Source organism: Gymnodraco acuticeps, unplaced genomic scaffold (genome assembly GCF_902827175.1).
Source record: "Gymnodraco acuticeps unplaced genomic scaffold, fGymAcu1.1, whole genome shotgun sequence".
Lineage (NCBI taxonomy): Eukaryota > Metazoa > Chordata > Actinopteri > Perciformes > Bathydraconidae > Gymnodraco > Gymnodraco acuticeps.
The window spans coordinates 54,711-67,283 of record NW_022991295.1 but is presented as its reverse complement, the minus strand read 5'-3'; the positions used below and the strand labels follow the sequence as shown (position 1 = coordinate 67,283).

At 41.2% G+C, this 12,573-nt stretch overlaps 1 protein-coding gene across 6 annotated transcripts in view; it reads left to right on the top strand.

Moving 5' to 3' along the window:
• The window catches only part of LOC117562235 (peroxisomal succinyl-coenzyme A thioesterase-like), a 54,589-nt gene that overhangs the window by 26,802 nt on the left and 15,214 nt on the right, over positions 1-12,573 (top strand). For 4 of the 6 annotated variants that reach the window (XM_034240094.1, XM_034240091.1, XM_034240092.1 and 1 more), the window contains 7 exons: positions 5,489-5,690; positions 7,019-7,118; positions 7,198-7,388; positions 8,572-8,741; positions 8,945-9,064; positions 10,412-10,494; positions 10,627-10,720. In XM_034240094.1, coding sequence (XP_034095985.1) covers positions 5,495-5,690; positions 7,019-7,118; positions 7,198-7,388; positions 8,572-8,741; positions 8,945-9,064; positions 10,412-10,494; positions 10,627-10,720 — 954 coding nt within the window. In that variant the 5' untranslated portion in view covers positions 5,489-5,494. The remainder of the gene's footprint in view (positions 1-5,488; positions 5,691-7,018; positions 7,119-7,197; positions 7,389-8,571; positions 8,742-8,944; positions 9,065-10,411; positions 10,495-10,626; positions 10,721-12,573) is intronic. The other 2 variants (XM_034240093.1, XM_034240095.1) reach the window with 2 other exon arrangements.

The following is a 12,573-nucleotide window of genomic DNA, read 5'->3' as shown; positions in this document are numbered from 1 at the left end:
TGCCATGTCTCTACCACTTTAGTTTGACCATCTCTGTTACTAAGTTATGGAATACTAAATAAATAAGTAATTAGATACCTTACCGTTATGCGCTCATAAAGAATGATAAGAATAATGTGTCTTGAACTGGTTTCATTAATTAGTGTCTTGACGTTTCACAGACTGTTAGCTTGTTGTGGTAGGCTGGTAGCCTATTTGAGAGCATATAAAAAGAAAGACTTGTGTTATGTCTTCCTTAATGCAATAGTAATTGGGGAATTGTGCAAGTGGAGTCTCGCAGAGGCAAAACTGTGGCGCGCTTACACGGTAGGTGCGCCACAGTCTGCGTGATCTGCCTGTAGGGGCGGGCCGGCCCTGCGAGTAAAGTAACGAGTAAAGTAACGAGTAAGGCAAGGCAAGGCAAGGCAAGGCAAGTTTATTTATATAGCACTTTTCAACACAAGGCAATTCAAAGTGCTTTACAAAAAATGAAAAACATTAAGAAAATGGCATTTAAAATCAGTCATTAAAAAGAAAAGCTAATAAAATAAACATTAAAAGAAAAAGTACATGGATAAAAGTTACAGTGCAGTCTAAGATGTGAATAGTTCAATTAAAAGCAGCGACAAAAAGAAAAGTCTTCAGCCTGGATTTAAAAGTAGTAAGAGTTGCAGCGGACCTGCAGGTTTCTGGGAGTTCCAGATATTTGGAGCATAATAACTGAACGCTGCTTCTCCATGTTTAGTTCTGACTCTGGGGACAGAAAGCTGACCAGTCCCTGAAGACCTGAGAGATCTGGATGGTTCATCATTTAGCAGGAGGTCAGAAATGTATTTTGGGCCTAAACCATTCAGTGCTTTATAAACCAGCAGCAGTATTTTGAAATCTATTCTTTGACACACAGGAAGCCAGTGTAAAGACTTCAGAACAGGAGTGATCCACTTTCTTAGTGTTAGTGAGGACTCGAGCAGCAGCGTTCTGAATCAGCTGCAGCTTCCTAATAGATTTTTTAGTGAGACCTGTGAAGACACCATTACAGTAGTCGAGTCTACTGAAGATAAAAGCATGGACAAGTTTTTCCAAATCCTGCTGTGACATTAGTCTTTTAATCCTAGATATATTCTTTAGGTGATAGTAGGCTGATTTAGTAACTGTTTTAATGTGACTGTTGAAACTCAGGTCAGAGTTCATGACTACAATAGACTTCTGGCTTCATCTGTTGTTTTGAACATTGCAGACTGAAGCTCAGCGCTAACTTTTATACGTTCTGCCTTGGCTCCAAAAACCATTACCTCAGTTTTATCTTTGTTTAATTGGAGAAAGTTCTGACACATCCAGTCATTGATGTGTTCAATGCACTTACTCAGTGTTTGAATTGGAGCATAGTCTCCTGGTGAAATTGTTATGTAAATGTGTGTGTCATCTGCATAGCTATGGTAGCTTATTGTGTTATTTTTCATTATCTGAGCCAGTGGTAGCATGTAGACGTTAAAGAGAAGAGGCCCCAAGATGGAGCCTTTGAGGAACCCCACATGTCATATTTGTCAACTCAAAGTTGTTTCTGTCCTTTAAGTAGGATTCAAACCAATTCAGAACTGTTTCCGAAAGTCCCACCCAGTTTTCCAGTCGGTCTAGTAATATGTTGTGGTCAACAGTGTCAAACGCAGCACTGAGATCTAATAATACTAACACTGAAGTTCTGCCACTGTCTGTGTTTAAGTGGATGTCATTAAAGACCTTTACAAGAGCAGTCTCAGTGCTGTGGTTTGGACGAAAGCCTGACTGGAACACATCGAAACAGTTATTTAAATGCAAGAAATTACTCAACTGTTGAAAACAACTTTTTCAATGATTTTACCTAGAAATGGCAGGTTTGATATGGGCCTGTAATTGTTCATTACTGAAGCATCTAGATTATTCTTTTTTAAGAGCGGTTTAATGACTGCAGTTTTCAGGGCCTGTGGAAAAATACGTGAGTAAAGAGATTTGTTTACTATATGAAGTAGATCTGAGGCCATGCAAGGCAAAACATCTTTGAAAAATCCTGTTGGAATAATATCAAGGCAGCAGGAGGAGGATTTCAGAAGTTGTATAATGTCCTCTAGGTTTTTATCATTAATCTGATGGAACTGTGTCATGGTGTTTGAGTTGATGTTAAGTGGAGATAGGGATAACACATTTGCTGTTCCTGATGCAGAGGCACTGACTGCTTGTCTGATTTTCTGAATTTTGTCAGTGAAAAAGGCAAAATCATTGCACGCCCTGGTGGATAGAAATTCAGAGGCTACTGACACTGGGGGGTTAGTCAGTCTGTCGACGGTAGCAAACAAGGCACGTGCGTTGTTTTTGTTTTTGGTAATGATGTCAGAGAAGAACGATTGTCGTGCGTTTTTCAATTCCAAATTATAAAGGCCAAGTCTCTCTTTATAGATTTCAAAGTGAACCTGGAGATTTGTTTTTCGCCACCTGCGTTCAGCTTTTCGACATTCTCTTTTTTCTGTTTTCACGCTCATGGCCTTTCTCCATGGAGATATTTTCTTGCCAGACACTTCCTTTACCTTAGTTGGAGCAATGGCATCTATAACATTTTTAATTTTTGAATTAAAATGATCTACTAGCTCATTTACTGAGATGTTATGCAGGGGCAAGTGTGGAAGAAAAATTCTGAGTAAACATTTCCCTAGTATTTTCAGTTAAATATCGCTTTGTGGTTACCTCTTTTTGAACATTTTTGTGAACAGAAATAGAGCTCTCAAAGAAAACACAGGAATGGTCAGAGAGTGCAACATCAGTCACCACAACCTTAGAGATATTCAGACCCTTTGAGATAATTAAGTCCAGAGTGTGCCCCTTATTGTGCGTGGGCTCCGTCACATGCTGAGTCAGTCCATAGCTATCAAGAACACAAAACAGTTCTTTAGCCCCTCTGTCCTGGGGGTTGTCAACATGGATGTTAAAATCACCAACAATGACTAGACGGTCAAAGTCAATACACACTATAGACAGCAGTTCAGTAAAGTCATCAAAAAAGCTTGCACAGTATTTGGGTGGTCTATAGATATTTAGGAACAGAGCTCGAGAGGAGCATTTTAGCTGAAGGGCCACATATTCAAAAGAATCAAAGTTTCCATACGATGTCTTCCTGCATTGAAGGGAATCATTGAACAGAATAGCAACTCCACCCCCTTTCTTATGCATTCTTTCCTGACTCATAAAACTAAAGTTGGGAGGGGTTGATTCGATAAGAACAGCTGCACTGTTATTTTGTTCAATCCAAGTTTCTGTTAAAAACATAAAATCGAGATTGTGCTCAGTGATAAAATCATTGATTAAAAATGTTTTTCCTGCCAAAGACCTGACATTTAATAAAGCTAGTTTAAGTTTGTTAAACACACCATCAGTCATGTTTTTTGTAACAAGCTGTGGCTGACATGGAATCACTGCTAAATTAGATAAACTCACACAAACGTTTGAGCGCTTCCTGTTTCTATGATTCACCGCTCTTAATCTATTACCTATCAACACAGATATCGGCAAAGCTACTGGCAGGCAGGGCCCCGACATGTCCTGGAAAGAGTTGAGAGTGCCATACGCCCTTGAGCCTGGACCCATCATAAGTCAGAACAAGGTCGAGAGTGTGATTATAGCAGTGGGTTGCTTTATTTACACTCTGACAGAAACCAACAGAATCTAATATAGAGTTAAATGCAACAGTAAGGCTATTTTTATCATCGTCAACATGAATATTATGTTGAAAGGCCACTTGGTCTAGGAGGCGAGTTCGAGTATTGACTTGCGTATATTCAAGAAATCAGATACTTGCTCGTTCCATTCAGGTGTTTTGAGAGGTTCAATAGATCAGCTGGCGGCCCACTGCCGACGTGCAACATTTGCACGGTATTTAAAACAAATAAACAAACAAGATCCCTCGGTCTTACGGATGTGTGCGGTCAAAACCTTTTTCCAACTTCCTCTCTAGACTTCCTGCTGTGTCATGCTGGCAGCGTCATTTATACCTGAGCACGCCCCTACGATTGCTTTGTATAAATAATAACAAAACATAAACTAGAGCTGTCCATAAGCAAGATAACACGTTACAAAAACAGTATAATAACAATTCATAGTTATTCAGCTCATTTAAGTTAAATTAAAGAATATTCAATTGGCTCACAAAACCATAATTCATTACCATAAAATAATGTGCCTAAATGGCTCTTACAAGGATATTATATAGCCTACATTAATGGTGCATTTCCACTACAGCGCGGTTTAAGCGTGCCGTACCCGGCCCGTTTTTGGTTGCGTTTCCACTTGACCTAGTACCGGCTAGCGGGTACTATTTCACAGTTTTTCTGGCCCCATAAAATCGAGATTCTTAGCAGGGCCAACAACCAGGCTGAGTCGGGATGTGTATGCTAAACTAGAGAGAGAATCGCTGGCAAGGGGGCTACAGCTACAACAAAATGATCATATTTGACCGTGATTTAATTGTAATACACGTTTCAAAATGATGCCGAAGTAACAACATACTGATACCGGTTAGTAAAAACCATGAATTAATGCTTTGACAAGTCTGCAGACAGACGGCAGGCGAAAAACCTTTTAAAATGCTTGTTTTCTGAATGGAGATCGGCTAAGCTAACGTTGTATATGCTCCGACCGTCCACACTCACAACAACGGCCTACAGACATAAATAAACCAGCGACTGTATTCTCCATGACACAGACAGTCTGTGGTTTGTACTTGTTTAACTTTTGTCTAGTTTCTAGTTTCAGCTAACGGCTGATGTTGTTTTTCTCTGGTTCGCATTGAAGATGACGTCACGGCTCCGCCTACACTGTGTTACTATAGTTACTGCCCCAGCTACTAAACTGTAATGGAAACACAGCATAAAGTGAGCCAGTGCTAACAAGGCCTAACTATATACTAAGCCGAGCGAGGCCCTGCAATGCTCCATAAGGGTGTAAGGAATGGAAATAGTCTGGTAGATTTAATTAAAACTCGTACATAATTAAGGCCAAATGGTCCAAAATGTGAACATAATACAAAAGTTAATCTGTCAATTTTCTGGCACTGGCTTAATGGTTACCTAACAAAACAAATCAATGTTGACTTGCATGTTAAAAATTATCATTCATTTTACACACCAGGGTTCTGTAAGACAATGATTACTGTGTATAAAACCAAAGGTGGAATCATACTCATTAATAATCCTAATGATCTTTACTTTGTTTAAAATTGAGGTATTTGTGCTTCACTTTAGTGTTTCCTTATACTCAAATTCAATCAATATATAAATACTGTACCTTTTTGCAACACAAGCTTAACATTTGATTGACAACTGGAGTTAAGGTATCTGGATTTATTCTTAAAAGTATATGCTGGCTAGATGGATGGATGGATAGATAGATATACATAGATACAAATTAATAATTGGAATCAAAAGTGGCATCTGTCCTTTCTGACATTTTTAGTAACATTTTCTGGTTATTTTGTCTGTCGGCTCAGTTCAGAATGAGCATGAAGCCGCTTTGTGTGAAGCTGTCGGTCCAGCCGTCCAGAGGGCTTGTGGATGAGAAGTTCACCATCTTGGTCCAGAACCTCCTCCCTGGGTTCCAGCTGACCATCCACGCCCTCCACCAGTGTGAAGACGGACACAGCTGGGAGGCTTTTGCTCACTACACTGCCGACGCCACCGGGACTGTGAACGGTAAGACCCTTGTTGGGAAAATACTGAATGTACTCTTCCAATATCAGAGTCCACATCCTAACAAAGGTATCCCAACTGTAGCTGTGTACATGACAGGATGTATGATTAGCTAGAAGAGCATCAGGACTGTTTTAGGCATATGATAGCTATGTGATTAACATGATGATTCAGCCTCTATGGAGATAGACATATGACAAGCATGATCATTTCTGGCGTGGAGCTAATCTGAACTAAACATTGAATACTGCTTTCTATTCCTCCATCTTGTGACTGTGTAACTCCCTCTCTTGGATATCAGCATGTGAAGGACACTGTTCAGGAACTAGTTGATGCTCTGTATGTGATGACTACTTCCATTCTGGAGAGGATCACAGATACATGGATCCTGAGGTTGAAGCTCAAGCCATTGATGAGTGATATTTTTCAAACAACCCTCAAAAAATGTTGGTCAAGTTTGTGTAATGGGAAGTTATCAACGGTGAGTCGGCAATCTTTGGAGGATTTCAGCATCCGTTATCTTTGTGCTAACCTGTAAGGAGAGCGGAAAAGCGTTAACCAGTTCAGCTTAAATCTCTTTGCCATGGTCAGTAAGCACTGTTGATGGATGTTACAGTCAATCCCAAGACCAACAACCAAAACAATAAAAAGTACCCTGAGATTACATTTCATTTTTTTCTCCAACATGGAAACTTAACGATGGGGAGGTAGTAAACATCAGCAAAAGACGCCGAATGCGTTGGGTCGCAGCCAACTGATGACTTTTAACTTCAAGTGTCAAAATGAATTGCAGAACCTCAGTTGGAAAAACCACTACACAGGGGATACACTTTTAAACATGTAATGTCAAAGTGTACACAAATGTACCGATGGATAATTTGTGCGTGATAAACAAACTATTTTTTACCATTTGGTTAGCATTAGCCATCTTTGTACAGATGAAAGCTGTCATTGGGTCTGTAGGTCCTGTACCCACCTGTTGTAAATTGGACATGGTCCTCCAAAGATTTCCAAACACCAGATACTGTGATCGGACCTTTCTTCTCTTAAAAGGATCAATGTCGTTAATTTACCTTGATTTTGTAATATAATGCTCCTCTGCCTCTGTTGGGTGCTTCTTTCTGTGAGGGTATTTATCTTTGGCGCCTACTTTATTTGTTTTGGATTCAAAACAGCTGACAGATGACCGGTGAAAGTTGGTTGATATTGACGGCTGCTAATATTCTCCAAAAAACAGAAGCCCTAAAAAGATGGCCATTTCGCCCAAGAATGCATCAAAATTCCCATTCTCTATAGTTTAAAAACCAATGTTATGCACTTTTACGATACAGTTTCAGAGGATCCCAGTCTGGACGGGACATATTCTGGGGTTGAACAGATGGGTCTGCTGTGGAGTCTCAGACCAGTTCCAGGCAGCAAATATGGGCTCCGGTAGGCCAACATTGGTACCAAATAATACTTATCAATTCAAAGTCAGTATTAGAGTTGACTCTTTCTCCTCATCCCTCAGAATGAGAAAGATGAACGTCCAGACTCCCATGGTGGTCACGATCTCGGTGTACCAGGGTCACCGGACGGAGGGCTTCTTGGATCAGGTGCTGCTGGCCAGTGTGATGGTAGAGCGATGGTACATGGCGCCCGGCGTTCAAAGAGTCCCGATAACAGACGGCAAACTCACTGCGACCCTCTTCCTGCCCTCAGGTAGGACTGGGGGATAGTTTATAGGTCCCCTACTATGCACAATCCACTTCTTCATGTCTCTTCTACATCAACATGTGTCCCCTCTTCTCCATGTCTCTTCTACATCAACATGTGTCCCCTCTTCTTCATGTTTCTTCTACATCAACATGTGTCCCCTCTTCTTCATGTCTCTTCTACATCAACATGTGTCCCCTCTTTTTCATGTCTCTTCTACATCAACATGTGTCCCCTCTTCTTCATGTCTCTTCTACATCAACATGTGTCCCCTCTTCTTCATGTCTCTTCTACATCAACATGAGTCCCCTCTTCTTCATGTCTCTTCTACATCAACATGTGTCCCCTCTTCTTCATGTCTCTTCTACATCAACACGTGTCCCCTCTTCTCCATGTCTCTTCTACATCAACATGTGTCCCCTCTTGTTCATGTCTCTTCTACATCAACATGTGTCCCCTCTTCTTCATGTCTCTTCTACATCAACATGTGTCCCCTCTTCTTCATGTCTCTTCTACATCAACATGTGTCCCCTCTTGTTCATGTCTCTTCTACATCAACATGTGTCCCCTCTGTGGAAAGAGACTCTGAAAGTTTCAGGAACAAAGATTCTCTCTCTTTTTGATCCATTTCTATAAAAACCTGTCTGAAAATGTGCTGATCAGATTTTGGCCACTTTATGATGTCATAACGATGTTTTGTCTTGTGTAACCATTAGCCAATCACCAACCAAGGTAACCCCCCCCCCCCCCCCCCCCCCCTTATCACCTGAATCTCCTCCCAGAGCACCATTGAGTTCTTTGTAACCAAATGTCTCTCAGAGGGGCGTGGGGAGGGGCTCCTTATTTTCATCTAAAGTAACAGAATCAGCACTTTGGAAACGGGGCTGAAACAGAGGGGATTATGGGTAATGCTGCAATGATCCTGTTTGGTGTTTCAGCCAATCAGAGACAGGTTCTGGATATATCTGAGACCTGTGATATATTGATGAAAAACAGTATAATAGGGGACCTTTTAAGGGAAGTGTCCTCTGGGGGGAGTTTAGAGGGGACGAGGTTCAAGGCCCTGAATTGAATCAAATTCTATCGTGGAAGACTTTGTGATATCAGCAAATATCGTATCATTGTCCGAAGAATGAAGATTATATTGTATCCATTCTGATTTGTCTTTGGTGTCTTGACTCGTCTGAAGGACCTGGACCTTTCCCCGGACTCTTGGACCTTTGGGGGGGCGGAGGGAAGTTGGTGGAGTACCGGGCAGCGCTGCTGGCCTCCCATGGCATCGCCTCGATGGCCCTCGACTACCTCACACCTCAAATCACTAAGGAAACTGGGAAAATGGTGGACAATGATTACTTTGAGGTGAACCAGATGAGCTTTTTTTAAACTCCCAAGAACATGAACATCTCATTGCAGTTGCGTTTGTGTCCATCTGAAAGTTATATTTACTCTTAATAAGATGTACAAAAGCTTTATCCTCAACAACAGTGAGGGAAATCCGTTAAAGCATACAGTTCTACATCAACAATGTATGACTGTATTGTTGACATATTTTCCTTCTGCAGACGGCCTATAGAGTTCTGGAGCAACACCCTCAGATCCTCGGCAGCAGGATCGCAATGTTGGGTCTTTCTTTTGGCTCCACTGTCACTCTCAGAATGGCTGTTTACTCCCAGGTTGTAAAGGTAGGACCAGCTTAGTGACTTTCATCATATTGATGCAGATTTTTACAATTTGTTGTATTTAGTCTGTTCATGTCACAGAAACTGCATACCGTCAATGTACGTCAACCATAAGAGCTTGTCTCTACCACGGATGTGCTAAGATTGTTGTTTGACAACACTATATTTTAAAACGTTTTTCTTCACTTGTCACTTTATGGGGTCTTTGACTTTATGGTTGAAGATAAGGGTTGAACCAAGTGCAAACTAACTCTAGCTTCAACGCGGAACTGGAACAGAACACATTTTTGTGGGAAATGGGTAAAAGGCCCTCTCAAATGCCATCTGACACAGCTCTGTTCACTTGACCGGATCTGAGGAACCCATTGAGGTCAGTTAAGCTTTTTAAAACACTGGAATTACACTAGTTTTTCTTCTGTAGTAGCCAGCCAGCTCTATAAACATCCTGACCTCTTTTCTTTTGGTTTGAGCGTCGGGCAGGCTGAAATGCCGTAGGTCTTTTCAACCTGTGGCTGCACCTGCCCGCCCCCCATGTGCTAGCCCAAATACCTTAGCCCCCTTTGCCCAACTGCACCCTTCGCTAGGTTGGCTTCATTTGGTCCATATGCTGCTTCGACGTCTCAACAACAACCTGAATGGAAGTGCCACAAATTAGTAAAAACTGTACGGAGTGGAATAAGGCCTAGCTGATACAGGAAAGCTTCAACTCGGGCCATCAGATAAGCATTGAATGTATGCTTATCTGATGGCCTTATTGATAGTCAACACAGAACCAAGTTGACCTAACAGACTTGCGTACCAGCACAATGGTCACTGTTGGACTCTTCTGCTACCCCTCCTTCTAGATTGGCTTGAAGCTCTTCCTGAACACTTTTCCTCTTGTGTTCATGCAGCTGATAGTGGAGTGAACGCATTGTGTTGCCCGGGTAATTTCTATGTCGAGTTGTTTGGGAGTCACATATCGGAAAACTGCCTTTGCAACAAACAAAAAACGTCTGCTTTCTGGCCCGGTGAGAGATTGTTGTCACAACAACGGGGACTGATATATCAGTTTTTGTTAGCTCCAGTTCCAACTCATCTCTCTCTCCATCACCCTAGAGGGGAAAGTCCTCCTAAGGACTGAACAAAAAGAAAAAAGTCAATGTAGTCCACCAGGTCTGGAGGTCGCTCCGTGGATAAAAAGCGTCTCGTAGTACCCGCAAGAGATCAGAACCATCATGTATTATCCTACCGATTTCCTGATTCTGTCCAGCTGTCTGACCTGTGTTTTTTGTGTGTGTGTGTGTGTGTGTGTGTGTGTGTGTGTGTGTGTTTGTGTGTGTGTGTGTGTGTGTGTGCGTTGTCTCCTAGCTCAGCTGTGCAGTGTGTATCAGTGGGAGTCATGTGCAGCCAATTGGTGGAGGTCTTGAACAAATACTGGCTTCCTTTAGCAAGTAAGTTAATCTGCTTTCTGTTATCTTCATGCCTTTCTTTTTCTCTAGAGAATGACCTGCAGATTTTAATGAGCCTATTATATTTACATATTGCCATCATCAAGACAAATTATTTTGTTTTTTTTAAATCAGACACGCTTATAAGACTCGGCTTGACGAGAATAACCAAGTGATCTGGAGAGATTTGATGCTGCCCATCCCCACGGACCCCTCACTAAAAGTGGACGTGAGTACCACCAATTGTTCTGTTATTTTTTTACAAACTGTATACTATATAAAAGGGCCTTTTTGTGTTCATTTTCAGGTTCATATTAGTATGTATTGTCTCTACTTTAAAGAGTCCTCTCCTGCTGATGTTCAGATGTATATCAGTATGTATTGTCTCTACTTTAAAGAGTCCTCTCCTGCTGATGTTCAGGTGTATATCAGTATGTATTGTCTCTACTTTAAAGAGTCATCTCCTGCTGATGTTCAGATGTATATCAGTATGTAGTGTCTCTACTTTAAAGAGTCCTCTCCTGCTGATGTTCAGGTGTATATCAGTATGTAGTGTCTCTACTTTAAAGAGTCCTCTCCAGCTGATCTTCAGGTGTATATCCGTATGTAGTGTCTCTACTTTAAAGAGTCCTCTCCTGCTGATGTTCAGGTGTATATCAGTATGTAGTGTCTATACTTTAAAGAGTCCTCTCCTGCTGATGTTCAGGTGTATATCAGTATGTAGTGTCTCTACTTTAAAGAGTCCTCTCCAGCTGATGTTCAGGTGTATATCAGTATGTAGTGTCTCTACTTTAAAGAGTCCTCTCCTGCTGATGTTCAGGTGTATATCAGTATGTAGTGTCTCTACTTTAAAGAGTCCTCTCCTGCTGATGTTCAGGTGTATATCAGTATGTAGTGTCTCTACTTTAAAGAGTCCTCTCCTGCTGATGTTCAGGTGTATATCAGTATGTAGTGTCTCTACTTTAAAGAGTCCTCTCCAGCTGATGTTCAGGTGTATATCAGTATGTAGTGTCTCTACTTTAAAGAGTCCTCTCCTGCTGATGTTCAGGTGTATATCAGTATGTAGTGTCTCTACTTTAAAGAGTCCTCTCCTGCTGATGTTCAGGTGTATATCAGTATGTAGTGTCTCTACTTTAAAGAGTCCTCTCCCCCTGATGTTCAGGTGTATATCAGTATGTAGTGTCTCTACTTTAAAGAGTCCTCTCCTGCTGATGTTCAGGTGTATATCAGTATGTATTGTCTCTACTTTAAAGAGTCCTCTCCTGCTGATGTTCAGGTATATATCAGTGTGTAGTGTCTCTACTTTAAAGAGTCCTCTCCTGCTGATGTTCAGGTGTATATCAGTATGTATTGTCTCTACTTTAAAGAGTCCTCTCCTGCTGATGTTCAGGTGTATATCAGTATGTATTGTCTCTACTTTAAAGAGTCCTCTCCTGCTGATGTTCAGGTGTATATCAGTATGTATTGTCTCTACTTTAAAGAGTCCTCTCCTGCTGATGTTCAGGTGTATATCAGTATGTATTGTCTCTACTTTAAAGAGTCCTCTCCTGCTGATGTTCAGGTGTATATCAGTATGTAGTGTCTCTACTTTAAAGAGTCCTCTCCTGCTGATGTTCAGGTGTATATCAGTATGTAGTGTCTCTACTTTAAAGAGTCCTCTCCTGCTGATGTTCAGGTGTATATCAGTATGTAGTGTCTCTACTTTAAAGAGTCCTCTCCAGCTGATGTTCAGGTGTATATCAGTATGTAGTGTCTCTACTTTAAAGAGTCCTCTCCTGCTGATGTTCAGGTGTATATCAGTATGTAGTGTCTCTACTTTAAAGAGTCCTCTCCTGCTGATGTTCAGGTGTATATCAGTATGTAGTGTCTCTACTTTAAAGAGTCCTCTCCCCCTGATGTTCAGGTGTATATCAGTATGTAGTGTCTCTACTTTAAAGAGTCCTCTCCTGCTGATGTTCAGGTGTATATCAGTATGTATTGTCTCTACTTTAAAGAGTCCTCTCCTGCTGATGTTCAGGTATATATCAGTGTGTAGTGTCTCTACTTTAAAGAGTCCTCTCCTGCTGATGTTCAGGTGTATAT